A 17,952-nucleotide genomic window follows, 5' to 3' on the forward strand; every position below is an offset into this window, starting at 1 on the left:
AAATTGGCGGACCTCAACCAGGCGTGGCGTCTAACCGCCACCGTCGTTGCCGTCGCCCTGCCCAGTGAGTCCGTGGTATCCAGCCCACACCGGATAGAGTATCGCACCGCATCTCGACCTTCCACAGGGCTTGGGCGAGTTTAGCCCGGACCTCCTCCGGGCATTGTGGCAGCACGTCCGCGACCGTGTCCCACAGGGTGTGGGTGTAGCGGCCCAAGAGACACGCGGTATTGACAGACCGCAGTCCCAAACTCAGGGACGAGAACACCTTCTTCCCGAACTGTTCATATCTCTTGGATTCCCGATCGGGCGGGGCCGTCGGGAATGCGGTCTGGGAAGTGGAGGCCTGGATAACCAGGCTCTCGGGGGTGGGATGGGAGGACAAAAAGCAAGGGTCGCCCGGAGCCGGGCGGTAGCGTCTGGCCACGTTCCTATCCACAGGCGGACCTGTGGCGGGCTTGGACCAAGTGCCCACAAGTACGTCACATAAGGCTTCATTAAACGGAAGCAGAGGCTCACTGGAGCTTGCCTGCGGTTTAAGAACCTCAGTGAGGAAGTTAGTCCTCACGGCCGCGACGGGGAGCTCAAGGCCTAAGGCCTTGGCTGCCCTCGTCAACACTACGCTGTAAGCAGCCCCCTCCTCCGTAGCCACGGTGGGAGGGGAGACAAATCCAGTGTCTGGCGAGGTGTCAATACCACTGGCCTCCCCAAGCTCATATGTCCAGTCCTCTTGAGACTGGCACTCCTGTGCCAGAGGGTCCTCAGACCCCTCCCAATCACCTCCGTCACCAGTCTCCTGTAATCCAGGATCAACAGACTGGACCTCCTCATGGAAATAAAAATCTCCAAAGGCCGTCGGAAGCGGCGCCGTTCCGGTGCCAGAGTCGGACCGAAGGGAAGATTGGGGACGGCGTCCACAATGGGCGCCGGGGGCGACACCCTCGGGGCCGGCGCCGGTGAGGTCGTGAGGTCGACCGGCGACGACCCGGATCCGGAAGCGGATCCGGTGAGGTCCTGCGGCGCCGGGACCGAAGTCGCCGGCGGCGCCGGGGCCGTAGCGCCTGACCCGCCAGGGCCTCCAGCCGGGACCGCTGGGCCCGAAGGCGCCACGGGACCCGGCTGAGGAGGGAGGGACCTCATGGCCATGAGGTACCGCTCGACCTCCTCCGGCGTCACGCCGTGCCCAGGGACCCGAAGGTGTGGGGCAGGCGGCGACGCTTGAGACTCTCTCGGAGCCGCGTGGGCGGTGTCGCCCGAACCCCCGGCCGCATCGTGCGAGCGTCGGGGTGGTTCGGAGGAGCGATGATGCCTCTCCGACCTCTCATGCCTCTTACCTGAGGACTTGGATCCCGACGACCGATGTCCACTCCCGGAGCTGCTGGGACTCCGACCCCGCGACCGGTCCCTCGACCTCCCGTGGGACCGGGACCTGGAATGGCGCGGGCCGACTGCCGGAGCTCGAGCCGCTTGGGGGACCACTCCCGCCAAGCCTTCGACGTCAGGGCCCGGCAGTCGGAGCAGGTGCGGTCGTCGTGGTCGAGGCCTAAGCACTTCAGGCACCGGCGATGGGGGTCCGTGACCGACATCAGTCGGTCGCACTTCACACAGGGCTTGAACCCGGGCATCCCTCCCGGCACCGATAGAGTCGAAGACTCAAAGAAAGAAATGATCAAAAAGATCAAAAAGTTTAGTAAAAAAATGACTAGGGTAGAGCTTCTCCGGATCTGCGCTAGCTGGCGCGGAAAAAAGAAGAACTGACGTCAGCGCGCATGGGCGGCGTCTAAGTACTCCGACGACGTCATTCCGGCGCTAAGGACGCCGACGACGGACGCGGAACCATGGACGACGCCTACCGACGCGCAGGGGTATTGCTACGCAAAAATTTCCGGATCCAGTCTGACGGCTGGGGATATTCTAAGGTAAGGAATCTATCACTAACGTGTCTCTTTCAGATACTTCACTCAAGTAATCATATTACACCGTCCATATTTATCCCCTCACAGATTAAGTAAGATGTTCGCGGACGATGCTGATATGTGCCCCCAATGTCAGGGGTCGGACGCCGACCTACTCCACATGTTATGGGCATGCCAAAGATTTTTTAATTACTGGTCCACAATACATAAACTATTAAATACACTAGCCCCTGGGAGAAGGATAAATAACTTAGAAACCTGCCTGTTAGGTATGGGGCTTAATCATAAAGCCAGGAACCCTACCACTCGCTTCCTTAATCTGATGCTAATAATAGCAAAATGAACAATAACGATGCGTTGGAAATTGAGGAAAGCAGCAACGGTCTTAGATTGGTTCAATGACGCACTAAGGTGGGGTAATGCTCAAGGCGCAGAAATTCAGAGAGATGAAAGACGTGGATTAAGGAAAAAACCTATTTCACTAGATTGGAATGTTCTAATGGAAGAATTTAAAGCGACTGACATTAATGCAATTCCATAGACATAATGTTAAACTGCTATTGTGTTGATGATAAATGCACAAACCATCAATAATTTAGGATGCAATGTTATTGTTACGAAAAAAGTCTTCTAACACAACACAGAAATTGCAGGGAAAAGAGCAGAAAAGGGTGTCTGCTGCTAATGAGTGGACTACTAATATGGCGGAAATGGGTGGGAGGGGGGAAATGTTTTTCTATGTGAGAAGTTGGCCTGATATGCAGTGCTCACTATTCTAGTAATCACTATGTATCAGTCCAAACAACCCTTATTGATGATTCGTTGTAAGTCAACCTGATAGACCAGCTATCCTAGTAGCATGGACAAGAGCAGTCTAAGGCTAGACTCTAGAGGGCGTGTTAAGCCAGCTGTTTTACCATCACATTTACCCCTTGAACACCAAGTGAAAGGACACCACACAAGTTGTTATGAAAATAAAGTATATTTATTTATAACACAACAACCCTGGACTCTTTATGAGGACAGGGTGCTAAGCACAATACAAAACTCTTAAAGAAATACTAAAAGTCGCACAATTTACACAAATGCCCGAGGGGCTCGAAAAACCATATACTACAAAAGTGGAATGCGAATTACTAGCAGGTAAGTAACTATTCTCAGAGGCTTTGGGATCGCTAGGACTGTACTACTGAACCTTTAGATTACTAGCAGGAGGCCTAGGAGGATCGGGTGCAGAGTGTGCACTCTCACGCGGGATGCGGAACAAAGTCTATGGAGGCTAGTAAATGCAAAGTTAGTGTTATCGGACGAATCCGACTAGGTAGAGCTGAAACGAAAAAGGATCTGGGCACTTAGATAGTTAAGCTATGCTGGAGCACCGAAATGCTCAGGTTACCTAGCCCAGGGGCTGCTGCTGCTGCATAGGTCTGAAAAGACGTCGGGAATCCTCGTTGCAGTCTATGGAGCCTGAAAGAAGAAGTTGCTGGCAGGCGACCAGTGAAGAGATTCGGAGGGATCCAAGCCTGGATCGGGGAAGAAGGAGACCTGTAAGCAGAGGGGACCAAGTTCTGAATCACTAGCCAGTGATTAGGTGGGCACCAGGATGGCACCGGACGAAGTCACCTCGACCAGGTGAGTGGGCGACGCTGGGCTCTGCAGTCTCTCGGACCAGGAGGCGTTGTCGGCGACCAGGATGGAGGTGCGAGCTGTCCCACGGAGGTATCTGCTGTCGACGTCGCTGGACCCAGGATTGGGGCAACAACTCTTGGCAAATACAAGCCCACGCGGTGGACTCAAAATGGCGTCTGGAGTGGACCAGGAGGGTCCGGGGTGCTCCTCTGTTGGAGGGGAGCAAGGGCCAGTCTGGAGCAACCAGACCAGCAGTGTTGTCGTCGTGGTTCGTCGTCGGGAGGGTCACTAGACAACGGGCAAGTGACCTGGACAACGCGGTGAGCAGCAAAGAGCAGAAGGGCCCCACGCAGATCTCGTGGATGCAAGGGGGCTGGACTTCGGTGCTGGAGCTGCTCAGGGTCGGGGCTTCTCAAACCCCAAAGCACTTACTCGAGGGTCTCTCGGTGGTCGTGCTGGGCAAGCGTCGTGCAGTCTTGAAGATGGCCGGTCCCTCGAGGTCTCGTCACACCCACGAATCTCAGCTGGGCTGATGATGCAGGTAGAGGTCAGAGGTGCCAGGGAAGCCGGTTCTCGTCGAGCTGGGCAGTCTTGATCCGGAGGAGAGACTTACAGCAAACCGCGATGCTTGGATGGTGCCTGCTGCTGCAGGGTGACTACTCCTTATGCACAAGGGAGAAATCTTGAGAAGAGTTTTGAGTTCCTTTCGTGGAAAGTAGTTTCAGGATTCAAAGATGATCTAGTTTGGAAGGGGGCCTGCTCCTACCTTTATCCTGAGAAAGGGGGCTGGCACGCGACTAAGTCCTGCCCTATGGGTGGGACTAGGAGGGGGGTGGTTACACCCCTCTCCTTTGTCCGGTCTCTCCCCAGCTCAGGGGCTGGTGTGCCCCCAGAACTGGTTTGAGCCGGCCTATGCACAGTGAGCACCGGGGTGCCACTTGCAGTCACCTTCCTCTAAAGCCCTGCCTACCTGGGATACACAAAATCCTGTCTGGGATGGTGCTGGCACCGCCCCTGACAGGAAACCCTTTGTCCATGCCTCCGTTGCTGGAAGGACTCCCAGCAGCAGGAGGGCAGACTTGTGTCTCGGTGGCAGCGTCCATCTTGTGGAGCTGAGGCTATGTCTGACTTTAACCGGGGTTACAGGTTACCAACATGTCGTGTCCCTCTAGAAGGGTGGAATGCTAACCCCGTCGCCAGAATTGGCGAGGGGTTAGTATTCCAATTCGTATGACACCTTACTCGACATGTTTTGATAATGCTATACCAAAGTTAGCATATGACCGCGAGGTACATAAGGCACTTAAGAGTATATGGTATAGCGTGATCATGGAACAGCTATTAGGACTTGGTTCCGCAAGCTGCAAACGGGCTCAGCTCATGCCAGAGCACCATTTCACATTATTCCAAGCACTCTGCCTTCAGGATTGTTAAGGCCTGCCATAGGAGTGACTGATAGGAATATATGTGTCCATTTTAGGGTTAGATATAGGAATACTATATCTAAAGCAAAGGGTGTGTACACCACCTTGCCCCAGCTGTCAAGCAGCCAGTTGTGTCTGGTTTAGTTAGTCAACCCAGGGGTGGCATAATACATGCTGCAGCCCCTGGGAGACTTCTGGGTACACCTCTGCCCTGGTTACAGGGACACAAGAGAGGGCCCAGTGCCAATTCAGTACCTGGGTACAATTTGGAATAGAGAGAACAGCTAGGCTGTGGGTCTGATTAGCAGGCCCACAGCCAGGGAAAGTCGTAAACCAGTGAAGCAAAAAGCAAAAATCTGGGGTGATCATAGGATTGCATACCCTACTCTCCTACAGGGGGGGACATGTTTTTCTAATGTGTTTGAGTAGTTTAGTCAGTTTAGTTTAGTTAGTTTAGCCATTCGTGATCCATCATGCACCGACGGCTGAGTAAGTCTGCCCTGGCGTTCAGGGAACCTGCCAGGTGTTGAACCACCGGGGTCACACCCTGATGTTCCAGCCATTGCCAGAGGCGCAGAGCCTCCTGACACAGGGTCCACAAACCCACCCCGCCCTGTTTGTTGGAGTACCACATGGCTGTGGTGTTGTCTGTGAACACCTGCGCTACACTCACCCTGACAGAGGGGAGGAATGCTTTCAGTAAAAGCCGGATCGCCCGCAGCTCCAGAAGGTTGATGTGGAGCCGGGACTCCGCCGGAGACCAGAGGCCTCTGATCTCCGCCTCTCCCATGTGGCCCCCCCAGCCCATGTGGGACGCATCCGTCACGACCACGTACTCCGGTCGGGGTAGGGAGAGGGATCTGCCGCTGACCCAATCGCGGTCCGTGTGCCACCACTGCAACTGTCTCGCAGTGCCCTCCAAGATCAGGACGTGGTCGGACAGGTTGCCCTGATGCTCAGCCCACTGAAACTTCAGGTCCCACTGCAGAGTCCGCATCCGCCACCGGGCGTGATGCACCAGAAGGATGCCATCAGCCCCAGAAGCCGCAGCGTCAACCTGACCGAGACCCGGGATAAAGGCTGAAAGATCGGAATCAGAGCCTGAATATCCCAAACCCGCTGTTCGGGAGGGTAAACCCAGAACCGCTCCGATGAAGAGGAGCTTCTGAGAGGGGCACAGTGTGACTTGGGCATATTGATGGAGAACCCCAGCAGGTACAGGAGGTCGGCCGTAGTATGGAGGTGGCTGACTACTGTCTGGGGCGAGCCCGCCTTCAACAACCAGTCGTCGAGATAGGGAAGACTGACACCCCCAATCTGCGCAGATGAGCTGCGACCACCGCCATTACTTTCGTGAACACCCGAGGGGCGCTGGTAAGGCCAAAGGGGAGCACGGTAAACTGAAAGTGCTCGAGGCCTACCGTGAACCGCAGGTAGCGCCAGTGGGCCGGCAGGACGGGGATGTGAAAATAAGCGTCCTGCATGTCCAACGCTACCATCCAGTCTCCAGGGTCTAGGGCAGCTAAGACCTGAGCCAAAGTCAGCATCTTGAAGCCGTTGACGTTCCGCAGGTCCAAGATAGTGCGAAGGCCTCCTTTGACATTCTTGGGAACCAGAAAATAGTGGGAATAGCAACCACACCCTACTTCTGGCCCAGGTACGCGCTTGATGGCCCCCTTGGCCAAGAGGGCAGTAACTTCCTCTTGCAAAAGTTGCAAGTGATCCCCCGACACGCAGTGGTGCTGCGGTGGCATGGCTTGAGGGGTCGCCTAGAAGGGGAGGGAGTAGCCCCTTCTGATGATTTGCAGCACCACCTGTCCGATGTGATGGAGTGCCAGTGGAGTAGGTGATGGCGAACCCTGCCCCCCACTGGCGTCGAATGGGCCTGAAACCTTGATCTAGAAAGGCTTTGAGGCAGATGCTGTGGGGGTGGATGTGGGCTAGCCTCGCCGCAGTCCCCTGGCACCGCCACGGCGGTTACCACGTCCGCCCCTGCGCTGGATGTTAGTCTGCAGCCCGTGGCTGGAAGGACGTGAGGGGGTGCCCCTTCCTTGGCCACGAAAGGAGCGAAAGGCAGAAGATTGCTGGCGCTGGCCCGACAGGCCCAAGGACTTGGCTGTAGCCCTGGAGTCCTTGAAACGCTCAAGCGCACTGTCTGCCTTGTCGCCAAAAAGGCGAAGGCCATCAAACGGCATGTCCATGAGGGAATTCTGGACATCAGCCGAAAAGTTGGCGGACCTCAGGCAGGCGTGGCAGCGAACCGCCACCGTCGTTGCAATCGCCCTACCTAGCGAGTCCGTAGTATCCAGCCCACAACTAATAGTGTACGGTGCCGCATCTTGCCCCTCCGCAAGGGCTTGGGCGAGCTACACCCGGGCCTCCTCCGGGCAAGCTGGCAGCACGCGACAATGTCCCACAGAGAATGGGTATAACGGTCCAAAAGGCAAGCGGTGTTGACCGACCGCAACCCCAAACTGAGAGAGGAGAACATTTTCTTTCCTAACTGTTCATACCTTTTGGATTCCCGATCAGGAGGAGCTGTCGGGAATGCAGTCTGGGAGTTAGAGGCCTGGATAACCAGACTCTCGGGGTGGGGTGGGTGGACAGGAAGCAAGGGTCGCCCGGGACCAGGCGGTGGCGTCTGGCCACGTTCCCATCTACAGTGGGACCTGTAGCGGGCCTGGACCAAGTGCCCAACAGAACGTCAGTAAGGGCCTCATTGAACAGCAGTAGAGGCTCCAAAGAGCTTGCCTGCGGTTTGAGGACCTCAGTCCTCACGGCCGCGACGGGGAGCTCAAGAGCCAAGGCCTTGGCCGCCCTCGTCAACACCACACTGTAGGCAGCCCACTCCTCCGTAACCACGGTAGGAGGGGAGACAAATCCAGTGTCGGGCTAAGTGTCCAAACCACTCCCCTCCCCTAGCTCACCTGCCCAGTCCTGAAATGACTGGCACTCCCGTGCCAGAGGGTCCTCAGACCCCTCCCAATCGTCCTCGTCCTCCATCTCCTGGTAGTGTACAAAGGATGGGGCCGGGTTGTAGAAGAATTGCTCTTCTCTCGGCATCGAATGCGGCGTCGAGCGACACCGTTCCGACGCCGGAACCGGATCGAGGGGGGGGATCGGAGACTACGCTGTCCGGGGACGGTGTCGGAGGCGACATCCTGGGAGTCGGCGCCGGTGGAGGGGTCGTGAGGCCGACCAGCGGCGACCTGGATCCAGTATGGATCGAAGCTTGGGCTCCCAGTCGGAGCCGCTGGGCCCGAAGGCGCCACTGCGGGACCCGACGGAGGAGAGAGCGACCTCATGGCCATGAGGAAGGCATCGATCTCCTGCGGCAAGGCGTTCAGCCCAGGGTTCGGCAGGTATGGAGCTGGCAGCGGCACCTGCGGCTCCGGTGGAGCCGCGTGGTCGGTGTCGCCCAAACCCCCGGCCGCATCGCGGGGGAGTCGGAAGAGCGATGTTATCTCTTCGACTTCTTGTGCCTCTTACCTGAGGACTTGGAGCCCGACGAATGGTGTCGACTCGCTGAGCTTCGATGACTGTGGCCCCGCGACCGATCCTTCGACCTCCTCCTCGACCTGGACCGGGAATGACGCGGGGCCGACTGCCGGAGCTCTAGGCGCTTACGAGTCCGCTCCCGCCCAGCCTTCGACGTCAAGGCCCGGCAGTCAGGGCACAACTTGTCATCATGGTCGGCCCCAAGGCAATACAGGCATCCACCGGCGATGGGGGTCAGTAACAGACATCAGTCGGCTGCAATCGGCACAGGGCTTATACCCGGACATCCCTACCGGCACCGATAGTCTTACGACTCGAAAACAGGATCAAGAAGATCGAAAAAGTTAGTCAAAATGTGACTAAGGCGTACTGCTTTTTCCGGATCTGTGCTTGCTGGCGCGGAAAAAAGAAGAACTGACGTCAGCGCGCGAGGACGGCGCCTAAGTACTCTGACGACGTCAACCCTACGCCGACGACAGACGCGGAACCGCAGACGGAGCCTCCCGACACAGGGGTACTGCAACGCAAAACTTGCCGGATCCAGTCTGACGCCTGGGGATATTCTGTTTCTTTTAGATACACCTTTCTAAATACAGCACTGGTTAATATATATAATAATACTATTGCAAAGTTGTAAAGTAACATAATAGTAATGTGGATGTGCAAGATACATTTATGTTGTATTAGATGTGGAAAAATCTTAATAAAATATGTTACATTTTTTTTAAAAAAAAGGTCCGATTGCTCCAGAAAGAATTGAATGACTGTAGGAGAGGAGGGTCTGCTATCCTATGGTCACCCCATTTTTGCTTTTTGCTTCACTGGTTCTCGACTTAATGTGGCTGTGGGCCTGCTAATCAGACCCACAGCCCTGCTGTTCTCGCTCTAAATTTCACACCATGTACTTTAGGTACATCACCAATTGGGATTTGGGTCACTCTTATGAGTCCCTGTACAGTGTACTATAGGTACCCAGGGCATAAGTGCACCCAAGGCTTACCAGGGGCTGCAGCATATCTTTTGCCACCCCTGGCTGGCCATCCAAACTGACACAACTGGCTGATCACTCAGCTGGGGCAAGGTTGTGTAATCACCCCTTGCTTAAGTATAGTATTCCTATATTTAACCTTATAATTTAGACACATATGCACCTATAAGTCACTCCTATGGCAGGCCTTAACAATCCTGGAGGCAGAGTGCTTGGTTTTATTTGAGATGGTGCTCTAGCATGAGCTGAGCCTGTCTGCAGCTTTCGGAACCATGTCCTTATAGCTGTTCTAGGATATTGCCATACCATATACTCTAAAGTGCATTCTAATCCTCGTGGTTATTGCTATCTTTGGTTTGGCTTTATCCAAACATGTCGTGTAAGGTGTCATACGCTTTGGAATACTACCCCCTCGCCAGTTCTGGCGACGGGGGTAGCATTCCACCCTTCTAGAGGGGGAAGACATGTTACTTTCCTTAAACCCGGTTAAAGTTAACCAGAGCCTGAGCATCACAAAATGGATGCTGCTGCCACAGACATAGGTCTGACCTCCTGCTGCTGGGAGCCCTTCCAGCGAGGGAGGCTTAGACAATAGGTTTCCTGTCACAGGGAGGTGCTAGCACCACCCCAGACAGGAGATAGTGGATTGGGGCAGGAAGGGCTGAATGAAACGAGACACTGCCTGGGGCACACAAGGTGTCCCGTGCATAATCCAGTTCAAACCGATGCTGGGGCACTCCAGCCCCAAATCTGGCGGGAAACTGGACAAAGGGAAAGGGGTTTAACCACCCCCTTCCTGGGTCCCACCCATAGGAGGGACTTAGCAGGTAATCCCGACCCTTAATTTGGAATAAAGGTAGGAGCTGTGTCCCAAGACTTTAGATAATCCTGACTGAAACTCTGATACGGAACTCTGGACCCTTCGACATCCTACTCGACGTAGAAGACTGAAGAATCTCCCTTGTGGTCAAGGAGTGACCACCCTGTGCAAGCAGGCACCATCAAGCGGTCAACGGTTTGCTTTGTTGTTGCTCCCGCCGGAGCTCGAACGACAGAGACCGACAAGAACCGGACTTCCAGACATCCAACAGCCTGATCCACAGCAAAGCTGAGACCCGTGGAGGCGACGAGAGACGTGGGACCGGCCATCTTGGAAAGCCAGCGAAGTGCTTTCTGTGCAGCTCCTGAGGCACCCTCGAAGCTGTGCATTGGGGATTGAGAAGCCCCAGTCCCGAGCATCCTTTGCCCTGAAGATCACCTCTCCACACTCACCGAGTGCTGCGTGGGGCCCTTTTGCATTTTCCTGCGCGACGCGTCTGTCCGGTCACTTGCTCGTTGGCTAGTGGCCTCTGTGACGACGAACCTTCGAATTTTCAATGCTGGTCTGGTTGCTTCAGGCTATCCTTTGCTCCCCTGAAAAGGAGCAGCCCATCAGACCTTGCTGGTCTGATCCAGAAGCCATCTTCGATTCTTGCGTGGGTTACATTTGCCAAGGCCTGTTGACTCCGAATCGAGATCCGACACCGCCGACAGCGAGAGCCTTCGTGGGACAGTCCGTGCCCAGCTCCTGGTCGTCATCGACACATCCTGGTCCACGTGGCAGCGGAGACAAGCTTCACGACATCACCTGATTGCAACCCGACATCGCCTGGTTCCTTCCTGGTTCCTTCCTGGTCACTGGCTAGTGACCCAGACTCCGTCCCCTCTGCTTTCAGGTACTCTACATCTTCGATCCACCCTTGGATCCAACCGGACTCTTCTCTCCTGGTTGCCTGCAGCATCTTTTCTCCAAGGCTCCATAGAACTCCACGACGAAACCCGACACACTTTGACACCTATGCACCCGCTCCCTGTGGGTGAGGTAACGAGAGTACTGCGGTGCTCCTGTAGATATTTACATCCCTAGTGTCCTAGTTTTAAGTGGTTAAGTTCTAGTCCAGTCGGAAGACTTCCAAATCTGCAACTTTCTAACTTTACGCACCCATTGACGTCTATTGGTGCACGCATGTGCTTTTAGACACTGCACCCGCATCCTGTGGGCCTCCCACGTCCTAACTGCTGTTAGTCCAGTGTAGCCCCATCGATTTCCAAGGCCCTAGGCCTTACCATTGTTCGTGACGTGGTACTTATACCACTATTTTAGTATATGGTTTTACGGGCCACCAGGGCCTATCCATATTTGTGCAACCTTTGTATGTTATATGAAGTTACTTGTTATACGCTTGTGCTCCTGTGCTCATAAAGAGTTAAGGGGAACTATTTAGAAATAAATGCATATATATTTTGAATATATAACATGTGTGGTGTCCTTTCATTTGGTATTAAAAGGTTTCCATATGGTAAAACAGCTGGCTTCACATGCCCTCTTGAGTTTAGCCTAAGACTGCTTTTGTCCATGCTACCACTAGGATAGCTGGTCTATAAGGTTGACTTTACAACCATATCCATAAGGGTTGTTTGGACTGGTGCAAGGTGCTCACTAGAATAGTGAACATCATATACCAGGCCAACTTCTCACAATGACCCCCGAAACCAATGTTCTGCAAAATCACCTCTTGCTTAGCAGGGTAACAGATTTTAAAATCACATGCCAACTGGTTGTCAGTTGACACCAGATTAGGTCTCTGAGCGGGCTGCAACAAACAATCAAATATAAGAAAGGACTTTGTGTACCTATGAGCTAGGAAGCACAAGTTATCACAAGTTACTATTTGTGTAACGAGATATCTGTAAGAGACATTAATTAGTGATGGATTCCTTACCGTAGAATATCCCAAGGCGTCAGACTGGATCCGGAAAGTTTTGGTAGCATGACCTCTGCACGTCAGTAGGTGGTGTTGTGCGGCTCTGCCTCCGTCGCTGGCGTCGAAGCGCCGGGATGACATTACGAAGACTACCTAGGTGCCACCCATACGCACTGACGTCAGTTCTGTACACGACTTTCCACTCCAGGAACACAGAGCCATGCAGGAAATTGATCACTGGTGCCATGAAACTAGGGTCCTGAAAGGGATGACCTTAACCCCAGAAATCAGTTCGCAGAACGGGGAGGATGGGAGGGGCGGTAAGGAATCTATCACTAACTAATGTCTCTTACAGATATATCATTACACAAGTAGTAACTTGTGCATCTGAAAGAGACACGTTAGTGATAGATTCCTTACCTTAGAATAGATACCCGAGCAATATCAATCCCGGTGGTGGGTCTGAGAACAAGATTACCACAGAAAGTCACGGAGAACAGAACGGCCAAAGAAGCAGTCTCTCCGGACTTGACTGTCAAGGCCGTAATGTTTGGTAAACGTGTGCAGCGAAGCCCCACCAGCTGCCTGACTAATGTCGGCAAGGGAACGCTGCGTCCAAAGGCAGTAGTGGCTGCTGTTGCCCTGGTAGAATGGGCACGCAGCCCCACAGGAGGCTCCTTCTTAGCCAAGGAGTAACAGGCTTTGATGCAGAGAACAGCCCACCGGGAGATTGTCCGTTTGTGCATGGCCCGACCTTTTTTGGCACCCACGTAGCCAACAAAGAGATGGTATTCCACCCGGAACTGTCGTGTGCACTTCAGATAGCGCACGCTTTGCGTCCAAATAGTGGAGCCTCTCTTCCTTTTTTAAAGGATGCCGAGGCGGAAAGAAGGTGGGCAAAGTGATTGTCTGCCCGATGTGGGAGGGCGTGACAACCTTTAACAGAAAAGAAGGACGGGTCCTTAAAGCCACCTTGTCCGGATGAACAGAAAGGAAAGGAGGTTTGGAAGAAAGAGCCTGGAGCTCACTCACTCTTTTGGCAGAGGTGAAAGCTACCAGGAAAGCCATCTTGATAGTGAGAAGATGCAAAGGACAGTTATGAAGTTGCTCAAAGGGAGCGCACATCAGAAGCGTCAAGACAACGTTTAAGTCCCATTGAGGCATTATGAACGGCAAGGGAGGAAACGTGTGCGTAATGCCTTTGAGGAAACGATTAACAACCGGGGACTTAAAAAGAGAAGGTTGATCTGGAAGCCGTAGAAAGGCAGAGATGGTCGAAAGATCACCCTTGATAGTGCCCAGAGCAGAGCCCTGCTGGGCTAAGTATAGAAGGAACAGAAGGACCTCAGAAAGAGGGGCAGAAAGGGGATCGACAGCCTTTGCTGTGCACCATGCCACAAATGTATTGCTGAGTAGCTCGGGATAACAGTATCTTCGTGCCCAATCCGGAGCCACAATGATGACTTGGGCCCGGTCGCGCCGAATCTTCTTCAGCACTCTGGGCAGAAGTGGTATAGGCAGAAAGGCGTACAGCAGACCGCAACTCCACTCGCGACGAAATGCATCGCCGAACGAGTGCCGCCTTGGAAATTCCAACGCCCAGAACTGATGACATTGCGCGTTCTCTTCAGTGGTGAATAGATCTAACCAAGGCTATCCCCACTGCTGAAAGAGACCTTGCACCACGTCCAAGTTCAGATGCCATTCGTGATCCATCAAGCACCAGCGGCTGAGTTCGTCCGCCCTGTTGAACCACCAAGGTAATGCCTTGATGTTCCAGCCACGTCCAGAGGAGCAGAGCCTCCTGACATAGGGTCCACGACCATACCCCACACTGTTTGTTGCAATACCACCTGGCGCTGGTGTTGTCCATGAACACCTGCTCCACACTTCCCAGGACAGAGGGAACGAATGCTTTCAGTGCAAGCTGGAATGCCCGAAGTTCCAAAAGATTGATAGAAAGCTGGGACTCTGCCGGAGACTAGAGGCCTCTGATCTCCACCTCTCCCAAGTGTCCTCTCCATCCCAGGAGGGACGCATCCGTCACCACTGTGTGCACCGGTTGGGGAAGGGAGAGGGATCTGCCACTGACCCAATCGGGAATCGTGAGCCACCATTGCAATTGTCGTGCAGTGTTCTCCGAGATCTGGACATGATCGGACAGGTTGCCCTGATGCTGTGCCCACTGGAACTTCAGGTCCCACTGCAGAGCCTGCTTATGCCATCTGGCATGTTGCACTAGCATGATGCAGGAGGCCATAAGGCCCAGGAGCCGGAGGGTCATCCTGACTGAACCCCAGGATAGAGGCTGAAAAATCGGAATCATAACCTGAATATCCCGGACTTGCTGCTCGGGAGGATAAACCCGAAACCGCGTAGAATACAGAACCGCTCCTATGAAGGGGAGCTTCTGAGAGGGACTCAGGTGTGACTTCGGCACGCTTATGGAGAACCCCAGCAAATGCAGGAGGTCGGCCGTAGTCTGAAAGTGGGTGACAACTGCTTGGGGCAAGCCTGCCTATAACAACCAGTTGGCGAGGTAGGGGAAGACTAACACCCCTAACCTTCCCAGATGAGCTGCAACCACTGCCATCATGTACGTGAACACCCAAGGGGCTCTGGTAAGGCCGAAGGGGAGCACGGAAAAACTGAAAATGCTCCTGGCCTACCGTGAACCGCGGGTAACGCCGGTAGGATGAGAATGTTAAAATATGCGTCCTGCAAGTCCAACGCTACAATCCAGTCTCCAGGGACGAGGGCACCCAAGACCTGAGCCAGAGTCAGCATCCTGAACTTCTCCTTCCAGAGGAAGCGATTGACGTTCCTGAGGTCCAAGATGGGGCGCAAGTTCCCCTTGTCCTTCTTGGGGACCAAAAATTTGTGGCAATACCAACCACTTCCTACTTCTGTCCCAGGAACGTGCTCGATGGCCCCACTTGGCCATAACTTCCTGTTGGAGAAGCGCAAAGTGATCCCCTGACATCCAGTGGAACTGAGGTGTCATGGCTGTGGGGTGCAGACTCGAAAGAGAGGGAGTAACCCCTCTGGACGAGTTGCAGCACCCATTTGTCAGAGGTGACAGAATGCCAGTGGGGAAGGTGCAGCCAAACCCTGGAGCCCACTGCTGTGGGGTGCGTCCCAAAGCTCAGACTAGGAAGGCTTCGAGGCTGACGTTGCAGGGGCGGAGGTGGACTGACCCTCACACCGGCCCCCTGAAGTGCCACGGCGCCTCCACAACTACGGCCGCGCTGAGTCTGGTTCTGCACAGCCTTTTGACTGAATGAGTGGGCAGGGGTGCCCCTCCCATGGCCACGAAAGGAATGAAAAGTAGATGTGGCTGGCCGCATGGTGGAAAGACCAAGGACTTGGCCGTAGCCCGAGAGTCCTTAAAACACTCCAGCGCACTGTTGGCCGTATCACCAAACAGGCGAGTGGCGTCAAAGGGCATGTCCATGAGTGAGCTATGGACATCTGGTGAGAACCCGGTAGATCTCAACCAGGCGTGACGATGAAGCGCCACAGTCGTGGAAATTGCCCTACCTAAGGAGTCCGCGGTGTCCAAACCACACCGAATGGTGAACTTAGCCGCATCCTTATTCTCGGCCACAGCCTGGGACAGCACAGCCTGGACCTCTTCAGGGCACTGAGGCAACACCTGAGCAACGGTATACCACACCGCGTGGGAATAGCGGGCCCAAAAGACACGCAGTGTTCACCAACCGCAGCCCCAAGTTGGTCGAGGAGAACAACCGCTTGCCGAACTGCTCCAGCCTCTTAGAGTCCTTATCCGGCAGAGGCGTGGGAAAGGCACTCTGGGATGTCAAAGCTTGAATGACCAGGCTCTCGGGCATAGGATGTGTGGTCAAAAAGGCAGGGTCACCTGGTGCCGGGGGATGACGCCTGGCGACGTTCTTATCCACAGGGTCCCCCGTGGCCGTCCGCGACCAAGTGCCCAACAAGACGTCAGTGAGGGCGTCATTAAATGGCAGCAGCGGCTCTGACGAAGTGGACGCCGACTGGAGCACCTCAGTGAAGAGATTAGTCTTCAGGGCGACTGTAGGGAGATTAAGGTTGAGGACCTCAGCTGCCCGACGGAGCACCACTGTGTAAGAGGCACCCTCCTCCATGGTACGTGGGGGAGAGGCAAACCACGGGTCAGAAGAGAAATCGAGGCCGCCGGCCTCCTCCAAGTCGTCCGCCCAATCCTGTTCAGAGTCACACTGACGAGCAAGAGGATCCTCAGACCCCTCCCAGTCATCCTTCACCTCCGCCGTATGTGGCACAGACCGCGGCAGCCGGAGAGGGACCGGGGAAGGAATAAACGGCATCTGGAAAGGGCGTCAGACGGGCCCGGATTGGCGCTGTGTCCCAATTCGGATCCCAGGTGGGGACAAAATTGTCCTGGAACCAGGGTAGGGGTGAAATCAAGGGCATCCACTGCGGCGCCAAAGGTGGAGCCGAGGGTGGCACTGGGGCCGGAGCCGGGGGCTTGGGACCTTGTGGCGCCGCGGCCAGCAGCGCAGGATCCTGTGGCGCCGGAGCCGCCGACGGCCTGAAAGGATCCTTAAGGCACGCCAGCAGGTGCCCGAGGCCTAAACTGGCAGTCCATGGCAGCAAGAAATTCTTGCACCTGTGCCACGGGACTCCCATGCTCCGAAGGAGCCGCAGGGGCAGAACCCCTGTACCCCTCATCCGCATCCGGGGACCGACGGGGGATGCCGGAGAGCGACAATGCATCTTTGACTTCTTTTGGTTTCATCTCTTACCCGAATCCGAGGGTGAAGACTTGGAGCCCGAGGAGCGATGATAGTGGCCCTGCGAGCATTCTCTAGAATGGCCCTTGGACTGCGAATGGCGCTGGGACGAGTGCCGAACTTTAAGCAACTTTCGGCGCTGCTCTCTCAAGGCCATGGCCCGACAGTCCAGACAGGACCGGGAGTCGTGGTCGCGCTCAAGGCAGTAGAGACAGATGTTGTGCGGGTAAGCCACCGACATATTGCGTGAGCAGGCCCAGCAGCACTTAAAACCAGGCATCCCTATGTGCACCAGAGACAACTTACAGGAGATAAAAAGTCTCAAAAAGTGACTAAGGTACGTGCTCTAACCGGATCTGCGCTTACTGGCGCGGAAAAAGAAAGAACGGACATCAGCTAGCATGGGTGGCGCCTAAGTAGTCTCCGTGACGTCATCTCAGCACTTACGATGCCAGCGACGGACGTGGAGCTGCACAACGCCACCTACTGACGCGCAGAGGTACTGCTAGCAAAACTTTCTGGATCCAGTCTGACGCCTGGGGATATTCTAAGATAAGGAATCTATAACTAACGTGTCTCTTCCAGATGAGAGATGATTACCAAGCAGGTAACAGATCTAAAACAGCAACGATAACAGATGCATTTACATGAAGAATAAAGTAGTTAGCAAGACTAAAGAATGACAGCATAATTGAAAGCATTCAGTATGAGAACAATTATTAAATTACCTTGGGGAATAAGGGATGGATTTGGGTTTCATCTCATTAAATGCAAAAGTGAGCTTCTGAGCAGCTCTCTGTTGCTGTATTTCCTATAAAAACAGAAAGTAAGTTAATTGTAATATCGAATGAGACTATGCGTGTTTGTACCTTAAGGTAAAGTGCATTGTGCAGATTTACTTGAGACATGCTACACGTCATTCTTATCTCCAAATGGAGAAAATGTCCCCTCTCACTTTGACCATGCATATGCACTCATTTAAATGCCTCCCCCAGTTCA

General features: G+C 54.3%; 1 protein-coding gene across 1 annotated transcript in view; it reads right to left on the reverse strand.

The window, feature by feature from the left end:
- LOC144826435 (transient receptor potential cation channel subfamily M member 7-like) overlaps window positions 1–17,952 on the reverse strand; it is a 2,236,140-nt gene that overhangs the window by 174,375 nt on the left and 2,043,813 nt on the right. The window contains exon 35 of the mRNA XM_078684762.1: window positions 17,682–17,764. Coding sequence (XP_078540888.1) covers window positions 17,682–17,764 — 83 coding nt within the window. The remainder of the gene's footprint in view (window positions 1–17,681; window positions 17,765–17,952) is intronic.

Source organism: Lissotriton helveticus, chromosome 3_2 (genome assembly GCF_964261635.1).
Source record: "Lissotriton helveticus chromosome 3_2, aLisHel1.1, whole genome shotgun sequence".
NCBI classification, from domain to species: domain Eukaryota; kingdom Metazoa; phylum Chordata; class Amphibia; order Caudata; family Salamandridae; genus Lissotriton; species Lissotriton helveticus.